The 21,684-nt window shown below is 31.1% G+C and overlaps 3 protein-coding genes and 1 long non-coding RNA gene across 6 annotated transcripts; 2 read left to right on the forward strand and 2 right to left on the reverse strand.

Moving 5' to 3' along the window:
• The first annotated feature begins 851 nt into the window (after positions 1–851).
• LOC138185854 (uncharacterized G-patch domain protein DDB_G0278987) lies at positions 852–10,044 on the forward strand. 2 transcript variants are annotated; one of them, XM_069125160.1, is made up of 3 exons: positions 852–1,925; positions 8,189–8,360; positions 8,524–10,044. In XM_069125160.1, exons 2-3 carry the CDS (start codon positions 8,193–8,195, stop codon positions 9,553–9,555), a joined length of 1,200 nt encoding a protein of 399 aa, XP_068981261.1. In that variant the 5' UTR covers positions 852–1,925; positions 8,189–8,192; the 3' UTR covers positions 9,556–10,044. The 2 variants fall into 2 exon arrangements, with proteins under 2 accessions (XP_068981261.1, XP_068981263.1); XM_069125162.1 differs by lacking the exon at positions 852–1,925 and adding an exon at positions 7,670–7,782.
• eIF3j (eukaryotic translation initiation factor 3 subunit J) lies at positions 2,972–7,128 on the reverse strand. The gene is made up of 6 exons (XM_069125164.1): positions 6,972–7,128; positions 6,797–6,879; positions 6,039–6,152; positions 5,507–5,645; positions 3,607–3,771; positions 2,972–3,241 (listed from the first exon to the last, which is right to left on the reverse strand). Exons 1-6 carry the CDS (start codon positions 6,985–6,987, stop codon positions 3,048–3,050), a joined length of 711 nt encoding a protein of 236 aa, XP_068981265.1. The 5' UTR covers positions 6,988–7,128; the 3' UTR covers positions 2,972–3,047.
• A 412-nt stretch (positions 10,045–10,456) lies between the features above and the next one.
• Prosalpha3 (proteasome alpha3 subunit) lies at positions 10,457–12,155 on the forward strand. Its single transcript, XM_069125163.1, has 3 exons — positions 10,457–10,616; positions 11,237–11,864; positions 11,943–12,155. The coding sequence occupies exons 1-3, from the start codon at positions 10,614–10,616 to the stop codon at positions 12,083–12,085; spliced, it is 774 nt and encodes a 257-aa protein (XP_068981264.1). The 5' UTR covers positions 10,457–10,613; the 3' UTR covers positions 12,086–12,155.
• A 3,784-nt stretch (positions 12,156–15,939) lies between these two features.
• LOC138185914 (uncharacterized) lies at positions 15,940–21,135 on the reverse strand. 2 transcript variants are annotated; one of them, XR_011174749.1, is made up of 3 exons: positions 20,968–21,135; positions 20,717–20,848; positions 15,940–15,970 (listed from the first exon to the last, which is right to left on the reverse strand). It is a non-coding gene; the product is annotated as an uncharacterized LOC138185914 (long non-coding RNA). The 2 variants fall into 2 exon arrangements; XR_011174748.1 differs by lacking the exon at positions 15,940–15,970 and adding an exon at positions 17,188–17,284.
• Positions 21,136–21,684: the final 549 nt, after the last annotated feature.

Genomic DNA, 21,684 nt, shown 5'->3' on the forward strand with positions numbered 1-21,684 from the left:
GATAGATTTAAGGGCTGCTAAGACTAAGACTATTTGTCAGTTCGAAGAACCTTAGCTAAATAAATCCTAAGATTTGTAGCGGATCCTTAGGCTAGCTGGAAATATACTGTGAAGATGTATCGACATCTGGCAATCATCTTGTCCGAAGAATGGGGTCTTTGTGTAGCGAGCCACGGGACAGAAACCGTTGGAGGGTTTACTGTCGCGTGCCGCTACAATTATATTTTTTTAAGGAGAGCTGTACGATTACTCCATACCTTTGTTAGGTAAAACGTTCATCCCGTGACCGCGGCTACGTTTAGCGACTGGTTGTGTCGCTTCGAGTCCAAGCTCATTGTCACAAAATCTCGGGCAAACATAATCGGATTAAATCGCAAACAATTACTTAAGTACGGCTTATGATAAGAATCTAGACTAAAGTATCGAGGTTTTGCCAAGGATTGCAAAGAGAAGGCCCCTCATCTCCGACAGATATAAAATATCTCTTTTATTGATTTAAGTATTGGTAAAAGATGTTGAAATATAGGAAATATTCGAATATCTCAATAACATATATTACAATTTTCTATATATTAAAAATTGTTAATATTCGTTGAAAGTTAAAAGAAGAAAAATAATTAATAGAAAATGATATTTTTTAATTATACATTTCCAAATCGAATATAGATACGTTAAGTTTTATACAGAAATGTATTTTTAATTTTAACGAAAGTAAAAGCATAATTTGATCGATATTAATCATTTTAGAAGTATAGAAATGATTTTTTTTTTTATTAGATTTTTTAAACTTTGCCTCTAATTATATAATCAAACTATCATAATGTGCCATAGTATCGTAAATAAAAAAAAAAAAAAAAAAAAAGAAAAGAATAGCTTTACGTTAAATCGGAAACATATTTATTGCACTCAAATTCATAAATTGATTGCAATGAAATTGTTTATCAGAATAAGAATTAAAACTATCATGTATCATTTATTTAATATTAATATTAAAAGATATATTGTTAAAAATTATTGCAATAAAACTAAGAAAAACAAACTGCAGCATAACAAAAATTAGTTTATTCTAATCAAAATCAAGCAGATTTAATGGAATATGTGAAACGAAGAAAGATTTAGCGTTTAATTTACTCATAAAGAGATAGAACAAGCATGATAACAAGTGAAATTTATTATTGAGAGAACAATGAAAGAAAAATGAAACAATATTCATAGTTTATCGTAAAATATGCCGTATTCTCTTAGTTTTACTGCGGTAAATATAAAGAATTCTATAAGATAGTTTTAAGCGTCAGAACTTCGTCCATGTTCGAATAGAATTTTTGACTAATAAGTATGTATGTAATTTTTTCATTTCACTATGCATATCTACTATCCATGTAATGAGAATGCTTAATAAAAAGTACTATTGAATTACTTCAATTTTCCTCACATTTTTCGAAGATGAAGATTTTAATAAGTTTTTTCCAAACAAAGTATATTATTTCTATAAAGTATTATTTCAACAGTACCATATATTACGAAAACAATAGCCATATAATCGTACGTGCATATTTGTTGATATAAAACTATAAGAAACTGTTTTATATATACATATGTAGTTTCCTGTACGAGAAGATTATTGAGGCATGCGCATAAAATTCTTTCCGAAGGATGGATCCCCACGATCAACAAGTTATCCTACTCTTCACCGAATCATTCAGTTCTTCCGCAACGCTCGTGGCACGAACATTGTGCCACCGGTGTCTTCATAATATTTTATTGTATTTCCTCGGTATCCGATTTTCACTATCGGTATACAGTTTACGTTGGTTATAATTAGTTCATAAGTTAACAAACTAAACGTGACTAAATTTGCTGGCATATATATATATATCGAAGATTATCAATTTTTTAGAAACTATTAATAGTTTGAATCAATCGAGGTAAGTAGTAATGTAGCTTCTTTTCAATTATATTTAAAACATATCAACACTTTGCGTTAATCTGTCTTTACATCCCATCGATGTACTATGTATATTCATTTTTCTTGTTTTTCCTTTTCTTTCTTCTTCTTTCTTTAAAGTATTTTATATATATAATATATATTTTTTTTTACGCACACACATGCGCGCGCGCGCATCCGCACACACACACACATACCCACACACGAAATATATAATATATATTATATATAGAGGATATTTCGTTTAACTGGAAACGACAGAATATCTCGCGAGGCATTGAAGTTATCGGAAGAATGTTTTAACGAAAGTTGTTTGGTTCGAGCTGGAGCATCATATCGATGAAATTATTTTTTTCCAGATCGAGTAGTGAAGGAGATTTTAGGGCCAACTTCATTTTTTTAAACGGAACCATATATTTTTAATACATTAATCGACCCATCTCGGCATTCCCCATAGAAAAGTATTAGCCTGTTTATGCCGAGAAATTAATAGTCTGAGGAATATTTCAACTGTAATTTGTCAAATTTAACGTACGGAAGACAAAAACAATGTAAACACAGGAATACCGCTCCGCGTCTTTCTTTGTCTTCCATACATTTGACACATTAAAGTTAAAATATCGCCGAAACTAATAATTTTTCGACATAAACAGGCTAATACTTTTCTATGGAGAATGCCGAGATGGGTCGATTAATGTATTAAAAATATATGGTTCCGTTTGAAAAAATGAAGTTGACCTTAAAATCTCCTCCACTGCTAGATCCGCAAAAAAAAAAAAATTTCATCCGTATGATGCTCCTTCTCGAACCAAACAACTTTCGTTAAAACATTGTTTTGATAAATTTAATGCCTCGTGAGATATTCTGTCGTTTCCAGTTAAACGAAATATCCTGTATAACATGAAATTCTAAAAACTATTTGATGTAATGTTTAATATTGTAACCATTCTCGAACCAAGAAATAAAGAGAATGAAAATTCAAATATAAAGAGAGAGAGAATAAAGGATATAAAATTTGCAAAAATGTTAATAACCATTTGCTTGTATTTAGGCGACTAGAAAAGGAATTAGGGAATAATAAGAATATGGGATGAGAAGGTCGCTACATGAAATCGTCGTAGTCATCGTAAACATAGTCGCCGTATTCGCTCAAAAGAGTGTTGTCATCTTCGATTTTCAGTTTTGCTTTTCCCTTGCCCTTGTTCTTTTTCGCCTTTTCTCCTTTCTCGATTTTCTGCTTCTCAATCAACAAATTATCGATCAACGTTTTAACTTTCTTCAAATGCGCTGAGGATACTGTAAACAAGATTAATAGAATATACCATATTTACCATTAAATTAATTAATTTTAAGCATTCTAAAAAGCAATATGCATTTATGAAATCGATTGTTTGCCCTATTAAAGTATATTAATTTATTTGATATTAGTTTACAGAGAAGATGAAATAAATTTATAATAGAAAAAAAATTGTAATTAAAATTAATTTTATAAAGAAGAAGTGAATTTATAAAAGGAATAATTTATTGAAATTGAATTTTTTTTTTAAATATAGCCTTTTGTTAATTGTTATGATGTTACTCTGTTGCCATGCAGACACAGTAGTGAGGATAGATGGCACAAAGATATTGGATTCTTTTATATTTTAATATAATGTACTTACAATTGAGAGAAACAGATTTAATAAGTTCTTCCCCAAACGGAGGAAACTCGGCATTTTTAGCAAGTTGATTTAGCTTCTGTGTAAGTACACTTCCATACTGCTCGAATTCTTCTTTTGTGCTAGGTACTGTCGTATCTAGACTCAAAGCAGGTTCTTCTGTTACACCTAAGGGAAAAATTTCAAATTATAACTTCTAATAAGATAATTACAGCTGTTTTTACTAATAATTTTTATAATAAAAAATATTAGATGATGAGTGGATATAATACTAATTACATTAATTTACATTCGTCTATCTTTCATAACTTAATTGTTCAAATTTCACCAATAGTGATAAAAGTAGTGCTTGTTCGTTTAATATTAAAAATTTACATACAGGATGATATTTTTAAATATATTCCTTATGTAGGCGAGATGTTACCTATAACTTTAATTCTACGAGATTTTACTTTCGAATAAACAAATAATTTTAAACATTCGTCATATCAATGTTTAGAAAGCACATAGTTAAGTATATTGTTATTAAAATTAAACATTTATCAGGAACGGTACGGGAGATTAAATGTTGATAAATAAGACACGTCTGCATTATATTTTTATGAAATAGAAGTGTTTATTTTTTATACAATAACAATTCTGCACTTTCCTCAAAGATTATATTAAATAATTGAGATACATGATTTACATCTCTGGTACAGTTCCTGACACAAACTTAATCTTTTTAAATGGATTAAATGTAAAAATATGAGAATGTTCAATAGTTAACAATTAACTATTTTAATTACAGTAGTAAGTATAGTATTTAAGAATTTAAATACACCCAAAATTTGTTTAATTTTTTACAGCAATATGATGAAAACAGAACACTTTGAGCATATAAAACGTTATTCAGAATTTTTTTACAACTATTTTACTGTATGTACAATTTTAATTTATATAAAAAATACTTCATATTGTCCTTTTAAGAACGAGAAAATTGTTAGAAATTTTATGTTATGTATATATAGTTATTTTACTAAATGGAATGTATTTAAAAATTACATAATAATTATTTTGATTTTTACACCAATAACACTTAATACTGGCAAAATATACTGTATATTAGTTTATGAAAGATAAAGCTTTAAAACATAATTAAGCCATTAAAAATTTGCATTAAGCCATGAATGTGGAATCAACTCTTTGCGATCCAATTATTAGACCTTGAGCAAATACAATATCTGAAGTAAAATATTTCTTCTAAATCGTAGCTGTGAAAGAAATAAAGCACATTTCAAAAATATAATATTCACATTAAGTTTCAATTATCTTAATTTAAAGAGTTATATTTAGGATTTAAACATTTAGATCTAAATGCAACAGCTTTCATAATTAAAATGATATTAGATTCGGCAACTAACTTAATATCAATTAAGAACTTTAGGAGATTCAAAGATAAGGAGAAGCTTATAGATGCGTCTCGAAATTTGAATCTAAACTTGAAATTGAACAAGGTTATGAAACAAATAAAAATAACAATGCTCATACTTAGATACATACGTTATTAATCTAATGTACTTTACTGTGCTATAGTTTAGATCTGCGTCAATTTTATGTAAAATTACAAAATAGTTCATAGCTTTGCAGTAGCAAGATCAAATATTTAAAAAACAAAGTAATACATACTTCCTAATTCCTTGTAAGCAATGTACTAATTCTAATACTTTTAAGAAAGATGGCATTATCTTTACCTTATCAAATATTAATGAAGTGACTACATACTTTCATAAGTTATTTAAAATTCATATTATTAAATAAAAATAGGAGTGCAAAGAGTTAATAAGTAAAAGTTTTTAGCGAAGTCATTTCTTCTCAGTTTTGTGCGGCTTGCGATGAGAAAAATCAACAAGGTTGGACAAACCGAAAGTCTCCATGGCAAGGCGTAAATCAGCTTCTTCTTGGAGCCTTTGACGCCTTATTTGTTCCGCTCTCCTCTCTTCTGGCGTTAACGCTTCCTCTTTCTCTTTAGCTTTCCTTTCTGCCTCTGCCTTTGCCTTTTTCTATAATTAACAAAATTAGAAATACTTGTCATATTAATATAATAAACGCTCTAAGTTTCTTTACATACATAAACTAACAGATATTAGGTAAACAAAAACATACAATAAAAATTGTAAATTTTTATTTATATAGAGAGCATCCCTACAATCATGTTACAACTGGGAAAAGGAGTGTTCATGAAAGAGTAAGTTTAAAATGCGCAATAACGTTTATGCATATGCTTTGTCTTTCCCAAGGGAACAATTCTTTTCCCACCTGTACCTTACTTGTATAATGTGAAGATAAACAGAAAATAATAAACAAGCAATCAAATAAGTGGATTAAATTTTACTTTAAGATAAATTACTTTAGGAAAACCTATTTAAAAATTTCAATCGAAAGAAAAGTTATACCTCACGCTCTTCAATTCTTTCTGCCAAAGCTTTCTTTGGCTTTGGTTTAGCCTTAGGCACTTCTGCAGGTTTTTCTACATCTTTCTTTTCTTCTTCGACATCTTCCCAGCTATCCTGTTGATTGATTATTTCTTGAAATCATCGTACAAGCACTTCATTTTCTAACATATGTATTTAATTCTACTTTAATCTTATATTTCTCCCTACAATAATCTAGATCTATCAATAAAATATCTTTACAAAATAATTTATATCCTACATGATCCGGAATATGTTCTGACAATTCCCGCCATTATCAAATCTTACATAATCATGACATAATTAAATTTAATTTTATTTAAAATTGAAAATTATGCTACATTTAAGCATCACGTAACTGTATCTATGACATTACTTTAAAACTGAGGTAAACTTAGGATCAATTCATCTCCGATACGTAGAATTCAATTTAAAAATACATACAACACGTTAGTAATAAATTCCAAATTTCTATAATTATTCATTATCAAACATAAACGTAAATTTTCAATTTAAATGCATTTCATTCGTCTTGTATTCTAATTTTGGTTTCAATGTTTATACAATTCAAATTCAAGAACAAACTTCAAATCTGTTCAACAATAATCAATTATCGTGCTATTCGACTCATGTTGACTAGCTCTATGAAAGGTTAACCATACTTATGGTGTGTCGTCTGAACGGAAGATTTTCAAAATCGTATGCACAAAATTAGAATAAGAAAGCCAGTAACACAGAACCTTGACATCTTCGTCTTCGTCTTCGCCCTCCCACTTGTTGGATCTGATAGCGAGGTCGAATTTCGCCTCAGCGTTTTCGACATCTGTAAAAGTTGAAGGTTAAAATGGTTTCGTAGTTTCGATTAAAGGTACAATCGCATAACAATTAAATGTCGGAAAATCGATTTGTACATACCCCACTCGTCATCCATGGTGTGGATTTTGGATTATTTGCGCACGATTTCGTTCGTAAATGAAACAAAACCTCCTCGAACTAACGTGGTTGAACAGATCACGACTGGAATCAAACGAGCCATACTGTGCGAGGAAAGCGTGTGCCTTTCTTGCGAGATAGTGGTGGTGTGAAACATAAATTACGCATGTTAGAGATTGGATGCCCTGTATTAAAAATAGTACCAAACACAATGATTATTTAGGGATTATTATTATCATTTCAATCAGCAAGGTTTCGCAACGGCAATTAGTAATAGGAGAACATAGTAATAATATATAATAGCAATGATTTGTAGCGACAAGTTTTAAATTCTAAAAAAAAAGAGTTGTTTATCAATTTCTGTTAACTTATTTTCGTATTTAATATATAAAATGTTATTAATTCTATTGCTTTTTCTTTTCCTTTTGTAAAATGATAACATTTTGTATAACACATTTGTACATTGTAAAACAAATGCACATAGATCGATGGAAATTCGTTTCTCTGTAATTAATATATTCGCAAAATTTATCATTTACGCTAGTTCATGGCAAATTATTTATAATTTAGATTCATAAGGCTAAAATTTACTATTTGTTTCGGTATTAAAGATTGTCGTCATATTGCGAAGTTCTATCATAAGGGGACTTCCCTTATATATACGTTTGAATTATACGTTACGGATTCAAAATTTAGATTAAAACAATATGTGATGTATGTAGATACATGTATTGTGATATGAGTAGTAATACAGCTGTGCGATTCTGCAAGTGATATACTTTTGATACAATTGGCAAGTAAATTCAAAATATTATTGCCTAAACAATTTGCGGCAGTTGCAAGAAGACCGAATATTTTATATATTAAGCTTGAAAATAAATTTAACATTATATTTTAAATAAGATCGCGCACGTAACGTTGAACATAAAAGTTATTTACGAATTAGAATATAATAAATTTTGTTATTAATACAGAAATTCAAACTTATAATTTTCCCTCCTTTGAGCGACCATTTTTATTAACAATAACGGTTATATCTTTTTTAATTACTTGTATTGTCAACCAGTCGACCATAAAAAAAGAAGATACAACATGATACTGATGACAATACAAGATGACATTGAAAACTTTCTCTTTATATATAAATATACGTACTAGTTTTATAATTATATAATAATTTTTATTTCTTTTGTTCTTAGAAAAATGAATGACATGGAGGTTTATATTACTTGCCCATACAACAAATGTCATCGTATTAGAAAATCCAGATTTCAAATTCATATAACAAAATGTGCCAAAAATTACCCGAAAGATTACAAGGTTATTTGTAAATACGATAGATCACACGTATTAGACCCGCAAGAGTACGAGGTAAATTAGAAAACATTTTTACGCACCCTTTTTTATAAATTTTTACATTTCATTCATGTTATTCCTACTTAACCATTTGTGTTACCCAATAGAGGTATTTAATATCTGATAAGTCAAATTATTGATTCTTAGATTCTAATGTTAGTATAATTTATTTCTGTAGCACCATTTGTTAGTATGTCCAACAAGTGGAGATGTAAAAAGTAAGGAAATCACATTAGAATCAAGTGAAGACGTTCCGAGGATTCCAATAGAAGAGAGAGTATCTAGCACGAGATCTTGTACAATGGATGAAGACTGGACTGGAAATAATCAATCATATAATCCACTAGCTGCGACAGAAAATAGAGATGTAATTAGAGGGGCGATTGCTATGTCAAAATCACAGAAGAAACAATTTAAACAGTATGAAAGAGAGAGAATGTCTCTTCTTCAAAAGACTAACAGCAACGCTAGCAGCAACACTAGCAGCAACACGAGTACCACAAGAAAGAAAGTAGACATTGAACAACCATTGCAGCCACCTAAACAACTTTCTAAAGCAATGTTATGTGATGAAAATTTTGCTAGTAATCTTATTTCCAAGTTAGACAAATTGAAAATAGAGGAAAGCGATGGGAAGAAGGGAACAAAGGGTAATTCATCGAAGAAAGAAGATGTTCCCATTATAAGTAGTAATAGCAGCAACATAGCAGATTCTGAAAAAAATTGCTTGAAAAATAATACTATTGATACAAGTACTGATATAGGTATCACTTCTTCAACTATAAATAATAGTTCTAGTCAAAAAGAAAAAGAAAATATTCCTAATGAAGAAAACAATGCTGTTGCGTTATTCAAAAGTAACTTTGAGGCTAATAAAGGTGTTTCAGATGTAGAAAGTGAACCTAACATAAATGTAATTTCTCAAGGAAATAATTCTGAAACACAAGGGAACGATAAAAAGGATAATATTAAAAAAAGTACTTCTCAACCAAAGTTAAGCAGACAAAGTAGCTCTAACTCTCAGAATATTATTTCGTGCAATACAAAAATAGCAGCAAAACTCTACGGGGAAGCAAAAAAAATTAGTACTGGGAGAGGATTCACTAGAATTTATCAGCATTTGAACTCTAATATGAAAATGGGAGAAGAAGCAGAAGGGAAAAAAATGACACAAGATTTGGTTTCTGACTACGGTTATGACAAAGAATAGGAAATACTTCAATAATGTGCTTAATTTCGTTATTTCCGTTACTTCATTCTTAACGTATTACCTTATGAAATTCTTTTTTCTTTTTATGATGTTACTATATGAAGCAATTCCGTTTCCTTCTTAAAATGTTTGATATGATTTTTAAGAATTAACGATGAAACTATATGTATAGTTTCCATAAAGTTTCTTTTTCTTTTGTAATCGTAAAATGTCGGTATTTCGTTTTCCTCTTCCTTTTTATTATTATTATTAGATTCTTTTTAAAACTTAATAAGACCTTCGAAAACCATGATAATTAAAATGATTACGAATATCGATTGGAAAATTACAGTATTATGCAAATTAAATATATGTACAAATGATGTATTTTTATAATACAATTGGTAATTCGACTTTTAATAGTGACAAAATATTATTCGCTAGAAAAGTACTGATGATAATTGAGTTTATATATTTTTTTAAATTAAATATATTTTTACGCAACAGCAATTACTATGATGTTTAATTACAAAACCTCCTAATCCACATGAAAATAATTGAAGTAAATTACTGATTTTATCGTAAAAGTTTCACTAAGTAAATATTTGTAAAAAGAAGATAGCAACAAGTAAGTAAATTGTTTAATATAAATATAATTTTTACATACATCAGAGAATTAAAAAAAATATCTTTATTATATTATATATACATATATACATAATCCATCTAATTTATACTATATGTATATAGTACACTTATATATATATATATATATATATATATATATATATATATATACATATATATGATATAGTATAAAATAAATAAATTATGAGCGTATGTCCTCAATTGATTTGTTTTATTTATTATATTTATTACATTTATTCTATAAGAATGCCAGTCTTATTATAGAACGCATATGCATTGATGTGAAATCCTGTCAACTTCCAGAACAAACTGTTGTGTGTTCTGAAGTTCTTCGAAAATCCGACTTGTACAAATCGCTTCTTATCGCTGGTGTCAATTTCTCAATTTTGTTTGTCATAATATTGTATCTACCGTACTAAAAGTTTCACACAATGGTAAATATAAAGAAGAATTAATTTAGTATTATTTATTATAATTTTCATTAACCTTTTAGGTATCTTTCTATTAAAATTTGGAGGTTACATAAATTGCATTGTCATTCGCTAATAACGAAATAATATATATATAATTATAGTATTAGGATATTGTATGTAAATTTGTTTTATTAAATGTGTTTTTGTGTTTAAAAAATTTTTTCATTTCTTCATAGAAATTTATTCATTATTGCTTATAAATTGCTATTGTTAAAACTTGAATGATGATCATCATAAAGTTAATTTAATGAAGTTTTTTTATTTATTTATTTATTTATTTATTTACATCACATATAGACGCATCGTTTATTCTGTGATACTATGTTCTTATTAAATTGAGTATTTCGAGTTTTTATTTATATCGAGTGTTTTAAGTTTGTTTAGCTGGTATTTTTTAGGTTACATAAATTCATATTTACAAGTCGAAGTGGAATATAATAGGGCTATATTATTTTAGAATTTATAAAAAATTTAAACGATATTGCTCAATAGTAGAAACATCAGTTTCAAAAGATTATGAAATTTAAGAATATAATATTGACATTTTTAACTCGTATCTAATTCCATTTTTACGCTAACAGGCACGCAGATATGATACACGCACAACAATCTTTTCTCCTGAGGGTCGTCTTTATCAAGTAGAATATGCAATGGAAGCTATAAGTCATGCAGGTACTTGTCTTGGCATTTTAGCAACTGACGGTGTTCTACTTGTGGCAGAAAGACGTAATATAAATAAATTATTGGATGAAGTATATTATTCTGAAAAGATCTATAAACTCAATGACGACATTGTGTGTTCTGTTGCTGGTATCACTTCTGATGCTAATGTATTAACAAATGAATTACGTTTAATCGCGCAACGATATTTACTGCAATATGGAGAGCCTATTCCTTGTGAGCAACTTGTGTCTTGGCTTTGTGATGTAAAGCAAGCGTATACACAATATGGAGGAAAAAGGCCTTTTGGTGTTTCTATCTTATATATGGGATGGGACAAGCATTATGGATACCAATTGTATCAGTCAGATCCAAGTGGGAATTACGGAGGCTGGAAAGCAACTTGTATTGGACATAATTCTGCTGCTGCAGTATCGTCGTTAAAGCAGGAATACGATAATAACAATATCACATTAGATGAAGCAAAAGCGCTGGCTATAAAAGTGCTGTCTAAGACTTTAGATCTCAATAAGTTATCAGGAGACAAAGGTAAATGTATATGATTTAAATGTAGTTTCATAAATGTAAAATTGTGTAATATTTAAACTACTTTTTATCTTATTTCAGTGGAAATGGTCACCCTAATAAGAGAAAACGATAAAACTATTACAAGGATCCTTCCTACGAGTGAAGTTGATGCTTTGATCGCAGAACACGATCGTTTAGAAGCACTTGCTGAACAAGCAAAGAAAGAGAAACAGAAATTATAAAAATAACTATATCGCGTATCTTGTATTTTTCTTATATTTTCTTGTTTAATAATATTGTCCTGAAATTCTATGAATTGTCTTGTACAATTTCCAATCCTTATACCGAATATAATGTCAATATCCTTTTACGCAACATTACATTGTACCGAAGTGAAAGTATAAAAGGCAGAAATAATGAATAATAATGTACAAATTAATAAGTTTCTTGTACGAGCATCATATTTTCTCTCTTTCTTTTTTTTTTTTTTTTAAATCAAAAGAATAACTGGATTACGTTTTAACCGAGTAATTGTTATAAAGAAATATATCTTGGAAAAATATATTAGAATAACAGGTACAACACAGAAGTCCATTACAAATCAGAGACGCACAGAAAGAAGCATTTACCTTATAACAGATATTAAAAAATAATGAAAAATTGATACAGCAGTTAGAGACACCTGACACACTATAACAGCCCGTACGGACAAAGTTTTTTATTATAAAAAATTAAGCGATTAGTTTAATAAACATATGTCTATGGTGCTATGTTAACTGGGATAAGATAAAAAATTGAAAAAGATGAAAAAAAAAGTTACGAGTCGAGTCATATTGACCAGGCTGTCACTGCGGTCCCACTCCCGGGCGCGATCCCACTACTGCCCGCCACGGAGACTTTTGGCTGCTGGGTTTCCCCTCTGGCCCGGTTCGCCTCTCCCTAGCCAACCTGGCCATCCCGGATTCCTCGACAGGATGCCCATATTGATGGCGAGCTTAGCGCGGACGCCCAGTCAACGTGAGTCCCGCACCAACAGTAGCCCCCGCTCTCAGACCCTCCATCATAACTAGCCTCCGAGTAGCCGGATTACAGGAGCCGCCACACTCCCAGCTGACAACCTTCGCTACTAATCGTCTATTTGAAGTAAATTTTTGACATATTTCTCACGAAGAAGGATATTTTAACGAAATGTTCTCGAAATTAAATATCTTAGAAATTTGAAATCAAACGACGGCTTAGCTGAATCTAATCTCACGACTTAAATATAAATGATAAACTTTTTAGGAAATAAATATGGCGGATCACATGTGCATATATATGCGCGCACGTTTGCCAAGGAGTGTATCAAATGATTTGTATAGAGTATCGTGCGTCGGTAAAGGAGGATACGGGTTGATAATAGAACACTACTGTCGGTAATGATATTGAACGAGTAAAAAAGAATTCCTTTTTATGTACACGAAGAGTGGCATAAATAGATAAGAAAGGTAATAAGTTGTGCAATATATTTATAAGATCAGATTACGATAGTTAATCACAACATAACAATACATCGACAATTATATCGGAGTAACCGCACATATAATAAAACGTTTATCGAGAATGAATTTGTTAGGCATATACATTGCGATTTCTGTATAAAATTGTGAAATCACCTATCGGTTTTCGCCTTTTGCAACATTGTACAGAGTGTTTCCTATTTTCTACCCCTATATCCTAAACGTTCTCAAGTCTCTTCGTTTAAACAGAGGGCTCTTATTTCTAATATTTTTTTTTTATAAAATAATATATTTCCTTGACTTGCTCTTTATCGATTATTAACAATATTTCTGGATATTCCATTGCATATTGTACATTGTTAATAGAATTCTAATCTTACGAAATTTTTAGATTTAATCCTACAGGTACTGTAGATATGCTTTTTGCATACAGTGGCACAACTTTATATATATCGCTGTATGTAAATCTATAACATAATATTGTGTATATACGTATACTATATAAATAATATAAATATAAATCTTGTATCGAGGTAAATAAAGTCACACGTAGGATTGTAATTTACGCGGAACAGGTTAGAGATACAGAGAGGAACAGTTCGATGGTTAAATGGGGAATAAAACTGGATCTTCTTGTCGTTCAACCGCTTTCAACGATTTGAATAGTGTGAGAGGGTAAAAGAAGAATAAAACGACAAGGTTGTGCGTTCGTATTATGAAACGGTTGAAATGCACGTATCGGTTACATAAATTTTATTACTATTATAGAAATTATGACTACTTCGCATAGCTACGATTTTGTGGCAAAAAATTGCAATTTTTTTTTTTTTAATCCATTCCACTTTTAAACGCAAAGTTCGTGCTTGGAAAGCAGATTGAAATCTCCTTATATTATTATAAAGGTATCATAAGGTATGATGTTTTCTAAATTTTATCGTAGAGGAAATGTACTTACTGATATTATTAGAGAAACGAGAAAGATACGAGGCGAAAGATCGCACAAAATATCTTGTTCGCCATCTTTCCACATATAATGTCAATGTTTCGAAATACCTCTAAACATCTGTTGAGAGAAGTAGAACGTCAGAAATATAAAAAAGCTAAAAAAATATAAAGAGGTTCTGACGTCGCTCGCGTTTCCTTAACTAGTCTAGCAATAAGAAAGTTGTTATTTCTTAAATACTTGTTTATAAAACATCTGTGTTTTGCTTCTGGAAGGAATCGTAAGTCGAATGAAAGATTAAAAGGAAAAGACAAAAATGTAATATCATCGCTATAATTGGCGATTGTATACAAAGTCATACATTGTCATGTTTGGAGAACATTATTGTTCTCGATTAAGAAGTAGCGTTCTGATTTAAGAAGTAAACCCTCAGAAGAAGACCTGGTTTTACCTTTTAACTATTATAAAAGGTCATAGTTTTCATTATTATAGAAAAGCACTTATAATCACTTTCTTTACATTTATTAGCCACATTCTGTGTAATTTTGCATATCTAAAATTCTTATAAATTCACAATAATCGTCAGTGTAGTTGTAACAATTTTGTTTTTCGTACTTTTCAAAAGCGAGTGATCGTTCTAACGTTTAAGGGTATTTCAAACCTTTTCCTTCCTGCCAACCAAGTATAACAACTAAACTGCGGATTTTCACGCATTTATAGGAAATTGGAAAGTGCAAAATTGTACCGAATGCGCGTAATACGAAAAAGACACATAGGATATGCAAAGTATAGTGCTTTCTATGATACTCGATAGGTTCTTTCCATTTTCCTACTCATATTCTTTACTTTTTTAATTCTAATCTCAAAAATAAGACTTTGGATAAAAATTCACGTTCTAGTTATGACGATTTCGGTTTTCACACCGAAGATGCATTTCATCCTTCCAACGTTTAAAAGGTATGTCGAACTTTTTAACACCCCTGCTGCCAGGTTTAATTCTCACGAATCGAAACCTGCACCCTTCCTTCTCTCCATAAAGAACCTGAAAGAAAACGACCGTTACCATATCTCTCCCCTCTTCGCACACAGTCGTCATCGGTTCTGGTTGCTGCGTGTCCGACTAACCGAGCATCCCCTTTTTGCCAGCCCGGAAACAGGTAAAAATCAGGGTTTGCGCGATACCTTTGACCCCGTGGGATCGTTGAAACAGGGTGTGTGTGTTATTGTGCGGAGAAATTTTCTCACGGGTCATCGTAACGCGTGCACCCGTCGAAACGACTATTTAAGAGCCGCTACTGCCTTCGATCTTCGCAGAAGTAGCTCGCTACCCGAACAGAAAGGTCACGGAGTGTCCTGGAGGAAGTTTCGCAGCGATATCTTCCGGCAATGGTGAGTCCTGTATCTGGCAATTATACACGGTCTTGGTGTTTCGATAGACTATGTCAAAAATTTCACGATTTAGCATCATTTTTTCTGTTTAGTTTCTTTAGTTTGTTTCTATCGTTTTAACGTTCTTATTTTGATTTTCGTCGGCACTTGATCGTTTTCTCGTCTAGCTGATTAAAGAAACTATTAGCGGGTTAAAATTGGCAGAAATAGAAAGTTAAAAGTAGTCACGTTTGCAAATGTTTTTTATCAATCGAAAATTCTAATTCCTTGTGTACCGTTCTCTCCGAAGCGTGTCTCTGAAACGAAAGTTAGAAGAATCGTTAACGAACGTAACACGAAATTCACGACTGTCTTAAAATATCGAGAAAAAGAAGCTGATGGGTGACGTTTCAAACAGCTGTTCGTTATTTCATTGAAATTAGGTAACATAAGGTTTTGCAAATATTTATAAAATCAGCGACTAGAGTTTTATTCGTCGTTGGAAATTTTATAACAGCTTGTTGCTGCCACTGAACGAAATAAGAGTTATTTTAGAAGAAGTTGCGGTATTTCACAATGATTTTCATTCACAAACGTTCAAAATGTCATTCTTCTGTTCGATAGAAACCAAAGAACATTTTATTTCGATGTCGATAAACAATATTTGTATATTGCAATTTGTACTTTTATTTTTGATAATTGTTACTTTATATCATAGCGCATAAAGTATCCGATTCGTTGTTGAAAATTAAGCGGTGATCTTTTATCGAGCCGGTTTCGTACATTTTTCTACGGTTACGTGAAATTCAAGGTCAATCCGATTCTCATTTCGATAATTCTCGTACGTTCATCGGAAATAAATCCATAATGATTTCGTTAAATAAATGTAAACACCTTGAGACGCGTATTTTAAATCGATTGCATTATAAACGTATTTCCAATATATCCAACATATCCAACATATCGTGTTTTATAGTTGTTGGAAAGTGCACGACCGACCAAACGTAAGCGAACAAACCTAATTGCTGAATAAATTTCTACAGTTTGACAGTAGACGAAGAGCTTCTTGCAATTTGTTAGAAATAAATAATAGAAACAATCGATCGTATACCGTTGGAAATGGAACTGCAAGATTTGAAATAACGGAAAGATGTTTCCAAAATATTTCAGAAAAAGGAACAAACGAATTACGATCTAGCGAATCTATTCGTTTGTATTTTAGAAAATAGACGTCGATACTACCTATCGAAATGGGAAAGCTACGAAGCAAAAGATCGTCGAACGTATTTTGTTCGTTATCTTTTCTCGTATAATTTAACGATTCTCTGAAATATCTTGAAACATCGAAACATCGAAACAACGAAACAACGAGAGGGAAATGTTAGAAACAAAAACATAAAAAGAAGCTGGTTTTCACGTTGTTCGCGTTTCTACGTAGCGTGTACCCTAAACGATAATACTCACTCGGTACATACCTTTTATTCGTCTTTTGCAATTATTCGGATTTAAATGTCAACATATACAACATATATAATTTTGTGAACTGTGCAAAATTATTCAACGTTACACTTGAAAAATAAATTCCTGTTTAAATACAGTTTATATTCGAATATATTCGGATGATGCGATTTCTGTGAACAAAATTATCGAACAAAATTATCGAACCATATCACGCAGCTGATAGAGACTCGTAGAAAGGAACAGAAATTCATATCTGAATTTAACGAAAATCGTATTCATTACGGAATACGTTCAAATTACTACTATCGAAAGGCTCGGGTGCTGAAAGTTTGTTCATATTTGTCACGCTTGTGTCGGTACGTAAAGTTACTCTTAGCATCGCGATTTAGTCGTTGGTTGATGGTACCTTAGCAACAACAGATCCGCGTTCCTTCATTCTCAGAGTGTAATATCATCGAAAGATGTACCATGCTTGTTGCCTGTTGCTGCAATATGTCGGCAATAATCAAACACTTCTAGTTCGATCGATTCCTTTATTATTATATTATATCGTATTATATCGTATTATATCGTATTATATCGCGCGATACGATAGGAATCGCGGCATTAACCCTTTCGCTCCTAACGACGATTATAGCCAACGTGCACGAAACGACCCCTGGAGGCTAACGCCGTCTATAGCCGGCAGCGTGGCCAACTAATTTATGCCTAGCAGCGCCTCTTGCGAGTTCCGCGTCAAATACTCGCGGATACTTTATGCAGTCGTATTTATTCATCCTTGGTATTTTTGAATTTGTTTCGACTATTACAGTGCAATAGTTAGAAGTTGAGAAAAATATCGCAAACTTTGGACAAAAAATGCCCAAAGAATTTCTATATCGGTACGTCCGTTCACTTTTCAAAGGTACTCTTATTTCTTAAATGTATCGCGAGTTGCTGTTTATCTTAATCAATTGTTCAGGTTAATGTACGTGAATTTTGTTATTAAACGCCCAGAGCGTGTCAATAAGCAAATCCGAACGCCGAAGGCTGTCCACGCGCTACGTGTATATTTTTTGCCACGGGATCCCGTTCAGTGGCGGCGCTTTGGCGGAACAGAATCGCCATAGCGAAAGCATTTTAATAATAAGTAATAAGTTTTTGTTTCAATATCGAACAAATCATAGTTTAGAGAGTATTGTTTCGAAGTTGGCCATAAAATTCATAACGCAAATTCTATCCCAGTATATGATTATTCGTCTAACGTATTAAAATAATTGAGTTCATTCGCTTTTTGAAAGAAACGTCTTTCTTTGAACGTCGATCGATACGAAATAAAATAATGCAACGGAGAAAACGGTAGAAGGAGAAGAATAAACCACTACTTGACAAAATAGGAGCAAATATTTCTCATATTATCCGTTGTATTACGTAGAAATTAATAAAACTCCTGGCCATTAATGAAATTTTATCTAATAAAAATTCTAGCCATCGATTAGCATTCCATTGGAAAAGTCACATCGAATAAAAATTCTACGTATCTGAATTTCTGTAAAATACTGCTACACAAATGGTTTCATCTTTAATGTTTCTTGATACCTAGAAAGACGAGTAGTTTTATTATATTAACAGATGCGTTCTTTAAAAATTACCTTCGAATCCGGATCTCAGCTAAGCTTCTAGAAATCTTTACATGCTGTTTTCATTATTTTCATTCGCTTTCTCATCCTCGTTATTATTATATTATTATCATCTACTAACTATTCTTCTAACGCGAAACTAAAAAAGAAATTCCACATAAGAAATTTCAAAACTGTTCCCACCAGTCGAGATTAACGATCAACGACGACTATTTATTTATTTAGTTTATTTTCTAAAAACGCAATTTCGCTCGGCCCTACTCTATCCAGGTACTAAGATCCGATCAAAAAGCTTTTTCCAAATTTTCCACAACACTCCGTTTATCAACTATCAAATACAATTTTCATAGTTCAAATTTCCAACTGTCAATCTCAATTATTTACTTTTACATACATTTTATTCGACTCTGTCTCAACCCTTAACAATATACAAAAATATAAAACAGGTTATTGCTTTACTTCTATTCGCTACTATTTCTCCAACAGTTCTATCATGCTTGAAATTCTAAATTAATACGATACGAAATACAATTCTAAATCGATACGATCAATTGTGCAGTATGGTAGTTCTCGAAAATATCGTCGAACACTTGTCTTGCGATTTTTTTCTGAACGTAAGCATTAAAGTCACTAATTCGTCTTAGAATTTCTGTAACGTTATACCATAAAACTTTTAGCAGCAATACAAAGTGCGGTGATCCGAAACATGGTGGAAAATTTTCCCACAAACGATCACACAAATGCAAATCTTTTACTTTGAAAAGCGTTTAAAGATTGTTTACTTTGAAAAATTTACCAACTTTTTCCAGACCATAAAAGAAGATAATAACAAAATAGCGATAATCAAGCGCTGTAACAACGCTGTTTCGATCACCTAATTTCGGTAAATTTATTTCAAATAGAAGTCACTTTGCAAAGTTGACAAGTCTCGTACGAAGCGGAAAATATATTTTTGTGTCCGTTGCTAATTAAACGTACTTCAAATTACGAATCGCTGGTCCAAATGACAAGAATAGAAATGAATAGAAAATAGCTATTTAACGAAGGCAAAAACACCGACCGATGCTTATTTACGACGAAATTGATTATCGCGAGAAAGAGAAATATTGCATAGTACGAGGAAAACGAATCTCGATAGTTATTTAATCGAATGTTTGTGCATTTGTGCCGAGTATCAAAATAGCAATGAAACGGATATTTTTTGCGTTTTTCGTGTCAAATCGATAGCCTTGTTTTTAATTGGAACGAACTAAAGAAAGTATAGGAAATACCAACGATAATAACCGAGACATATTCTGTTCTTCCATTCCATTCCATTCCATTACATTCCATTACATTCCATTCCATTCCATTCCATTCCATTCCATTACATTCCATTCCATTCCATTACATTCCATTCCATTCCATTACATTCCATTCCATTACATTCCATTACATTACATTACATTACATTACATTACATTACATTACATTACAACGTTCCCGCTTCAACGTTCAAAACAGCAGATAGCGAATAATATACGATTATGAAATGATCGAAGCTTAATTGCAGTTTTAATAGAAGATAAGTTTTGTAGCAAAAGTTAATACGAAACAGTTGAACAGATGGAAGACACGAATGCAAATCAACGATAGATATCGATTAACAAGAAGTACTTAATTTACTGATTTTCTCGAAAAGGCGATAATCGATGAATTGGCGACTTCCTGAATTTGTAATAGCAGATGAAAATGAAAATTAAATGGATCGTAAACTCTTTCATAAAATTCATAAAATTCATAAAATTCGAGCTCCAATATATTTACGATAAATGGCGTTGGAATAAAATATCAAATGATGATAATTTCCATACATTATGAGAATTAAATACATCCAAATTAACTGGAAAATTATAACCAGAAAAGGAAGCAAGCTAAGGAAACATGCCGCGTTAAATATAATATAAAAAAAATACTGTATCGTTTTTAACAATTCATGCTTACCAAAGGATCTTCCACCCGCTTCTTACCAACGATTCTCTAAAACATCGAAACATAGATGATTTCTTTCGTAATTAATTTTTAATTAAAAAGCAAGCACTCTAAGCATTTTCTACCTGAATTCTGATTCTACATCTAGAAAAAAAGTTTAACTCTTAGATTTATTTACGAAAAACGAGCCTGTTTAGAACTTATCTAAATCTTCTTCGGACTATCTGAGATTTTATCTCGATTTTACTTGAAATCTATTCAACCTTTTTCAAGTCCGCCAACATTTTTCTTCCAGTCCAATGAAATTTCTTTTCTCAATAAAATAAACTGGCCTGCGATTTGATTACAATTTTTTTTACAAATCCGTGTTTTCATAATCTCAAGATAGTTGTATGTAACAGCGGTTGGAAGTATTGTAGAAAATGTTCGCTTTACCTGAAACATATCATAAAACTTATCTTTAGTGTAAAAAGTATAAAGTTTTAATCGGAGAGAAAACGTAATTACGGTTAAATATTCGCATTTTATGTAATTACAATTAAATGAATTTTGTCAGTGATGAAATTATCAGGAACGTACGAGAGACATAAATGCGAAGAAATAGAAATGCGAAATACAGCAAACGAACAATTATTTAAATTACACATAAACGGTGCAATGTAATATTTGTTTAAAGAGTAGAAAGAAATATCGGATGTAATTCGCTTCGAGCTAATATCAAACATAATAATATCAAACGCTTGAAAATATCGATATAACCGGTCATAGTGATTCAACGATATAAAATATATAAAGCAAAAGAGGGCAAAAGAAAGGTTTGTCGAAGAAGCGAAAGTTCATTGATATTTCACCGTTATATTATTTTATATGTATTCCCAAACATGCCATAAACTTTCACTAATTCGTTGTACTTACTATAAAGAAAAAAAAAAAAAAAAAATAACGAAAATCTGTCATAATTTTAATAATAATTTTAATAA

This window comes from Bombus flavifrons, chromosome 13 (assembly GCF_040668555.2).
Source record: "Bombus flavifrons isolate JBK064 chromosome 13, iyBomFlav1_principal, whole genome shotgun sequence".
Classification (NCBI taxonomy): domain Eukaryota; kingdom Metazoa; phylum Arthropoda; class Insecta; order Hymenoptera; family Apidae; genus Bombus; species Bombus flavifrons.

Excerpts from the sequence above, each read along its gene's own strand:
- eIF3j (XM_069125164.1), bottom strand. Across the intron at positions 3,772-5,506 it reads CCTTGCCATGGAGACTTTCG|GTGTAACAGAAGAACCTGCT; the intron begins GTTTGTCCAACC and ends TTTTTCCCTTAG. Across the intron at positions 3,242-3,606 it reads TAAATCTGTTTCTCTCAATT|TATCCTCAGCGCATTTGAAG; the intron begins GTAAGTACATTA and ends TCTTGTTTACAG.
- Prosalpha3 (XM_069125163.1), top strand. Across the intron at positions 11,865-11,942 it reads TAAGTTATCAGGAGACAAAG|TGGAAATGGTCACCCTAATA; the intron begins GTAAATGTATAT and ends ATCTTATTTCAG.
- LOC138185854 (XM_069125160.1), top strand. The coding sequence starts at position 8,193 with ATGAATGACATGGAGGTTTATATTACTTGCCCATACAACAAATGTCAT. Across the intron at positions 8,361-8,523 it reads TAGACCCGCAAGAGTACGAG|CACCATTTGTTAGTATGTCC; the intron begins GTAAATTAGAAA and ends TTATTTCTGTAG.